This window comes from Pundamilia nyererei, unplaced genomic scaffold (genome assembly GCF_000239375.1).
Source record: "Pundamilia nyererei isolate P.nyererei 1_Seehausen unplaced genomic scaffold, PunNye1.0 scaffold00217, whole genome shotgun sequence".
Lineage (NCBI taxonomy): Eukaryota > Metazoa > Chordata > Actinopteri > Cichliformes > Cichlidae > Pundamilia > Pundamilia nyererei.
The window spans coordinates 965,650-972,929 of NW_005187618.1; the positions used below are offsets into that span (position 1 = coordinate 965,650).

The 7,280-nt window shown below is 39.1% G+C and overlaps 1 protein-coding gene across 1 annotated transcript in view; it reads left to right on the forward strand.

Annotated features, from left to right (window-relative positions):
- LOC102201954 (disintegrin and metalloproteinase domain-containing protein 28-like) overlaps nucleotides 1-4,461 on the forward strand; it is a 16,904-nt gene extending 12,443 nt beyond the window's left edge. Inside the window, exons 10-18 of the mRNA XM_013914700.1 lie at nucleotides 10-133; nucleotides 219-324; nucleotides 443-599; nucleotides 692-772; nucleotides 2,327-2,414; nucleotides 2,514-2,619; nucleotides 2,720-2,810; nucleotides 2,887-3,036; nucleotides 3,385-4,461. Of these exons, the coding sequence (XP_013770154.1) occupies nucleotides 10-133; nucleotides 219-324; nucleotides 443-599; nucleotides 692-772; nucleotides 2,327-2,414; nucleotides 2,514-2,619; nucleotides 2,720-2,810; nucleotides 2,887-3,036; nucleotides 3,385-3,417 (936 nt within the window). The 3' untranslated portion in view covers nucleotides 3,418-4,461. The remainder of the gene's footprint in view (nucleotides 1-9; nucleotides 134-218; nucleotides 325-442; nucleotides 600-691; nucleotides 773-2,326; nucleotides 2,415-2,513; nucleotides 2,620-2,719; nucleotides 2,811-2,886; nucleotides 3,037-3,384) is intronic.
- Nucleotides 4,462-7,280: the final 2,819 nt, after the last annotated feature.

Sequence of the window (7,280 nt, forward strand, 5' to 3'; positions counted from 1 at the left end):
GATGGGAAGAGCACGACCTGTCCGGAGGATGTGTTTGCTGTGAATGGGCTCCCATGTGATGGAGGCCAAGGGTACTGCTACAACGGTCAGTGTCCACAGAGACCTAAGCAGTGTGTCAAGATGTATGGATCAGGTGAGTATCCTGTCAATACGCATATGGATGTATGTGAAAGTCATATGGAGAGTTAGGTTTTTATGCAATCTCCTGCTGCTATCAGGTGCTAAGGAGGCCAAACAAGGATGCTATAACTACAACACCAGAGGAGTCTACTATGGCTTCTGCAAACGCCCCTCAAATAATCAGTTCATCCCCTGTCAGCAAGAGTGAGTCCCAGTAGAACGTACAGGGCAACAGTTGCTCTGCAGCCGATCCTTATTTTGATTCTTCGTTTTTCATATCAACCAAACATGATCAGAAACAAACACTGTCTTTCTTTTGCAGAGATGTTCTTTGTGGAAAGCTCTTCTGTGAAGGCGGTAATGACAACCCAAACTATGGCCGGATGGTCGCCATCGGCACATGCAAGGCAGCGTTCTTCTCAGACACCACCGGTGACCAAGGCCTGGTGGAAACGGGGACTAAATGTGGAGATGGAAAGGTAGCAGGCTTCCTGAATCCACTTTTTGCTTACTGCATCTACAGTGTAGAACAAAATAAAGTTAAATATACGTCTGACTTGTCTTTTCCAAGGTGTGCAGCCAGAATCAGTGTGTGGATCTGCAGACAGCATACAGAAACACCAACTGTTCAGCAAAATGCCCAGGCCATGCTGTGAGTACATGATGACACCAAAAACTGATCCATTGAGGTGGAACTGATTTATAATAGTTTTGTGCTGGACTGTACATTCTGGTATTTTCATTATTAGTTCATCTGTTTTCAAAAAGTTATTAAGAGGAGAAGCTGCGTACCCTCATAGTTGTGAACAGGGTTCTAAAGCTTTTAAAGACTTTAATGCCACTAAGAGTGAAATTTAAGATCAACTTTACAAAATCAAAGGGTTAAAAGTAGTTTTTGTGTGATTTCTCGCTGCAAATTTTAACTAAATCCTTTGTTAGCCGGGGGCAGCTAATCCAACATATCCATGTTTAAAATGTAGCTTATGTGTAAAAGGTGGATGGAGTCACTGTCATAGCCTGCATTGAGTTTTGGACTTAATGTTTTATAACTTCAATCTTAATGGGGTCATATTGGTCATGGCATGTTTGCATTTTGGAGCCAAAAGTAAAGTTGTAAGCTAATACTAGCATTTTGGTAAATGACCTGGATCCATGAGAGGTCTCACTCACTGACTCAAACTAATGGAAGTTTGGCCTAGCAGACAGATTCTGAGGTTAACTTTGTTTTCAAGGCTATATGCACACATTTTAATACTGTTAAATTGGTCAGTTTAGCACTGTGGTCTACTCACATTTGATAGCCAGCTTCAATCAGCCATTCAGCTGCAGCTTTTGGGATTTATCACTGCTGACTTTATTGTTCAGTCCCAGAGGTAACGACTTCGTAGAAATAAGGGGAAAAAATGCATCATTTTGGAATTTTGTTAATATTCTGTGTATTTTGCAAATTTTAAACCCAGGATTTTACAGGATTTCCCCCCTCTGCCAAAAAATCAGTTTGATCTGTAGCAAACTACAATACAATAACACCATAAAATAATGATAAAATAAATAAAAAATTGTGAAACATAACCTAAATATTTGAAGTGGATGTGATAACCACACCAATGGTGGCCATGCAGCTCCAGTTGTTTTAAAAGGTTTAGGCCCTGTAAAGACAAAGACACCCTTCTAAGGCATCCCTGAAATGCTGATGTGAGATATACAAGACATGCCCAAACTTACTCATGTAGGCTTTTTTAGAACCACGTGTAAACATTTACAACTGCAGTGTGATTGCAAATATGCACTAAATAAGTGTCCAATTTAAAAAGAAAAAAATATTTTAAAAAAACCATATAACAAATTCTTTTTTCACTTTTTGAAATGTGAATGAAATGAGAAAAACTTGAAAACCTCTAAATATTTTTAATTTAACTTTATTTTATAAAATGGCTCAAGCAAGCAACAACTCTCAGTTAATCATAATAATATAATTTAGCCTAGCATCTTATTCATATTTTACTTATAGTCTATGCAAAATGAAATAAAACTAACTAGAGTCAATTTGTCAGAAGCTAAAGCGATAATATAATATACACTATAACAATATACTGGGTAAATCTAGTTAATTACATGGCACCAGTTATACTGGGGCTGAGTGTTTTATATTACTTAAATTCTACTTAAAGTCTAATAATGGCAACATGTTCTTTGTGCTTTCCAGGTGTGCAACCACAAAAGTGAGTGCCAGTGCGAGCCTGGGTGGACGCTTCCTAACTGTGACTCAGTGGACACAGCTTTTAGTGGTACTGGTAAGAGTCATCTACTTCAGTCTACAGATTAAGTTCAATTTACTGTGTCATGTTGCACAACTACAACCCAAGCAAACCGATTTTCTTCTGTCTCTGTAGGAAAAACTATTGTCATTGCAGTCACGGTTACACTACTAGTCCTAGGCATCATTGCTGCCATCGCAGGAATCATCTGGAAAAAGCAACAAAGTCCCATCCTGCCAACGTGAGTAATCATGACACTACTGGAGGCCATTGTATGCCTCTGTTTCTGCAAACTCGCCTCCATGAGGGTCATCACCTGTTGATTCAATCTGTGTTTGCAGTGGAACAAATCAGAGGAAGCAGATAGCTGTGCAGAACCCGGCTTACCACAGCAAACAGCCTCCACCCAGTTACCCTGGATCAGGCCAACAGGTGATTTTCTGAATGGAGCTGGAATTTGATCTAAAAACTGTTCCGACACGTTTCTAATGATACCTGAAATTTGTAGGCTGGCAGACCAAAGCGTGAAGGACCTCCACCTCCACCACCTGCAGCTGGGACCAAACCTAAACCAGTCATTCAGATCCACAGAACTGCACCAGCTCCACCAGGGAACAAACCCACACCACCCATTTCAAACTACACAGCTGCACGGCAGGTACCAGAGCTCACCGGCCTTTAACCCGTTTTCTTTACTATTTCAGCTGGAAAAAAAACCTTCCCCATAGATTAACCAGCAACTCTTTAATTTGATTGGATAACAAAAAAAGCACATATAATTGGTTGGTTGTCTCCTTTGTTGGCTAGCTTTCCCCAAAAAAAAGTGAGTTAAAAGATGCTAAACCATTTCATAAAGTTAATGACCATTTTACTAATTCTGTTCTCAGTGCTGTAAGTGATTCATTTTATATTACACACAGTCATCTGAAGATAAAAATAAACATAAAAATTAGCACAGTGTCACTTTAACATTTTTGGACATATCCATCTCTCTTTTGTCCTCCAGGCTCTGAGGCCAGTTCCTCCACCAAAGGTCTGATGTCTGCGTGGTGCCATCTCTTAGCAGCTCTTATTGCTCTCAGTAGGAGGCTGCCGTCACCGCTTTCTCAGTGCTGAAGCAACATTTCTACAATGACTCACAGATTGCACGAGGAGCAGGCCAGACTCTGATTGTTACTAGCATGCCATCCGCTGATGTCGTCATCGCTTTATATTTTCTAAGGCACTTTTTCATACTGCAGGGTTAGAGATACAGACAAGTATCTCTACTAGTGTTCGTATCTCTAACAAGGCAAGTGCAAGTACAGCACAGGCATCCCTGACTCTGAATGTGACTTATAACTCTTTTTATCACAGTAATGGCACAGAATATGAGTGTGTGTGCATGACCTAATGAAAATGTTATAACAGAATTCAGAATTTGTTACAGTTTCATATTTCATTTGTGTTTTTAAAATCCTTATAAATTTCGCTGACTTTGACGTGACAGTCAAAAATCGGAGTGCGATGCTCTGTTGCACCCTACAGTGCTCTGCTTTAAAGTGAATGCACTCAGAGAACTCAAAGACTGCACTTACCCCACCAGCTGAACATTATGAAGCACCTTAAGAGTCTGGTTTTTTTAAATATTTTAAACCATGCTTTCTCTTATGACACTGTAAAAATTTGAGTTGTATTTATAGTTTTATCTAAATGTACATATTTATCTACTTTGTTTACAAAATCAGACTTCTGCATGAGTAGAGAAAGAACAAAAGCAATGAGCTTCTTATTGGTGCCTTTTTTGAAGCTGGACCACTAAGCGTGTATACAAGATTAGGTCTCACATGCAAGTGGTAAGACACATATCATTTGCCACACCATTAAAATGAGCGACTGTGATGTTTTTTAATGTTGACGTTGTATAATTCTTCTTAATTCTTATATTGAAACATTTTGTTTTACATTTATTTGCATTATGGTTGTTTCCCAATATTTTTTTTACTATAATATTGTCCTGCTGTATACTTTGTCCTATGCACTTACTTTGTAAAGCGGGACCATGCTGTACAATGATTAAATAAAAGTGATTAAGTGACTAACAGATGAAGAACCTTATCCTGTTACACGGTGGCACATAATAAGGGCTGAGATCAATTAAATAGCAAGTGAATGGACAGTTCTTAAAGCTGATGTGTTGGAAGCAGAACAATGGAACAACAATGGAATGGAGCCTATCCCAGCTGTCAAAGGGTGTTAGGTGGGATACACCCAGTGTAGGGTTTACACATTAAGAGAGAACTATTCACACTTCGAGCCAATTTAGAATCACCAGTGAACCTACACGTGCTGTCTTTACACTCTTGTAGGGTCCAAGTTGGCCATAAAGCAAGCAGGTTTCATCCGGCCATAAAAATACTTCATTCAGATTCTGAAAATGTGGGAAAGTGAATTAAAAGAGCTTTAATTCTTAAACAGTTTTGTGCAAAGCTTTTTTAAACCCCTTGAATTCAAACTGGAGCTTTATATAAGTCAGAAGAAGTCTGTTTGGAGCAAAGATGCAGCCCAGATATGTTTTATTAGGATGTTTGCAAACTACGTTTTCTTTCCTTTACTCCCAATGCATCACAGCAGTTGGCTGTCCCTCCCTGAGCCTGGTTCTGCTGGAGGCTTCTTCCTGTTAAAAGGGAGTTTTTCCTTCCCTCTTAGGTGGTCGTCTGACTGTTGGGGTTTTTTCTGTTACATTATAAAGCACCTTGAGGAAACTGCTGATTTGATTATATAAATAAAATTTAACTGAATATGGTAAATGGCCTGTATTTGTATAGCGCTTGTATAGTCCCTAAGGACCCCAAAGCGCTTTACACGTCCAGTCATCCACCCATTCACACACACATTCACACACTGGTGATGGCAAGCTATATTGTAGCCACAGCCACCCTGAGACGCACTGACAGAGGTGAGGCTGCCGGACACTGGCGCCACCAGGCCCTCTGACCACCACCAGTAGGCAACGGGTGAATACATCAGAAGCACCAAAACATCACCTGTTGCCCACATAGAATAAGTCCTCAGATGATAGCTGATGGTTTGTGAGACTGATTCAGCCTCAAAGCAGCAAAAGTAGCATCTGAAAAATTACATTTAATCTTTAACCAGTCTGGTTAAAAAAATATAAGAAGTAATAATATACAGGTTTTGAAAAAGCTGCGATAAAACTGATGTGTTTTTTAGGGAGAACTTCAAATAACTTTAATATTTAGTTTGTATTTAAGTCAGCCTTTTAAATCAATTACATATTTATAAGAACTCTTTAACATTTGTATAATTTTAAATTTCTCCAATTTAATAGAAACTTGAAGAGTTATTAGCTTTTCCTGTTTCGAGGTTGAGTTTTGTTTACATTTGTGTATAAATACATATAAGGTACCTTTGGGTGCCTTGAAAAGCGCTATATAAATCCAATCCATTATTATTATTATTATTATTACTACAGTGTTTGACTTCAGATGTTTGCTATGCTTTGCTAGTCATGGGAGGAACAGTCATCGCAGTATGCAGGCTGACTTCAGGTGAATACGCATATTTTGACCCTCACCCACGTAAGTCAACAGGAATGCCATTGTCGCTATGTGTAATGGTGGAACTGCAGTTATGTTAAAATTCACACGTCTTAACAACATGATTGACAGGCTCAAATGCTTATACCAAATTTTTACCATTGCGCCAGCCTGCACTTATGAGCTACAGTCTATTGAGTTTCACAGTGAAAACGCTGCTGACCAAAGAGATGCTAATCAAACCACCGAATACAGGAAATCCGCTACAAATGTTCTAGCACCAGCTTTAAACAAACCTGTTCATGAATTAAACTCCCAGACATCCACTGAGCAGACATGGAAAACTGTGACGGAAACTTTAACCACTGAAGTCACGTCATTCAGCACGGATTTAAATGACAGCTGCTGCATCTCTGCTCCATCAAACCTCTGCATCTTCTGTGAGTGAAACTCAGGTAACATCAAATTCTGTTCCTCAGAAGGATTCAAACACTGCCTCCTGTTCAACCAAGACAACAGAGGAACTCTTACATAAACTTCTAAAATGTACTAAACAGGAATGGAGAAAAATGAGGAGAAGATTATTGGCCGAACAGAAACTACCACAAAGAAAGGAAAATCAGAAAAAGAAAGAAAGGCAGATGTACACTTTTGATGAAAGCTTCCAAAAAAATCCCAATGGAAAGTCTAATGATCCTGATCACAGAAGAAAAGAGTGTACAAAAAAATCTATATAAACTAAATGCTACATATAGAGAGAAACAGAGAGAACATTTGAGAAAGATCTATAGAGAAAGCAATGATTTTAAGAAAAAACAGAAGGAGCAAATGAGAAGGTCCTATAGAGATGGATTCAAGGAAAAACAGAAGGAATGAATGAGAATAATTTATAGAGAAAGTGCTAAAATTAGAGAGAGAAAAAAAGAGCGTGCCATAAAGACGTATAAAAAAAATCCTATGTTCAGAGAAAAGCACAAAGAGCGTATAAGAAGAATATACAGAACATGTGCTGAATTCAGAGGTGAACATAAAGCTTACATGAGGTCATATGTTTCTAAACCAGGGGCGGAGCGTGGGGGTGGCTTACTGGGCTTAAGCCCGGGTTGTTTTTTCAGAAGCCCGGGGTCTTTTGGAGTGTAATTTGTTCATAGTTAGATGTCTGGCTGACAACTGTACAAAACAAAAAGTACACACAATATTCGAAGCACACTAAGCGACTGAGCGAGAGGGCGGGAGAGCTGCTGCCTGTGAGTGCGCTGTTGGAGAAACGGAGCCAGCCATACTAAGGAGAGCTTAAGTTTGACCAGGTACCAAAGCAAATCATTCGTACTGTACAAATAATGTAAATATGACGGTGAATCAC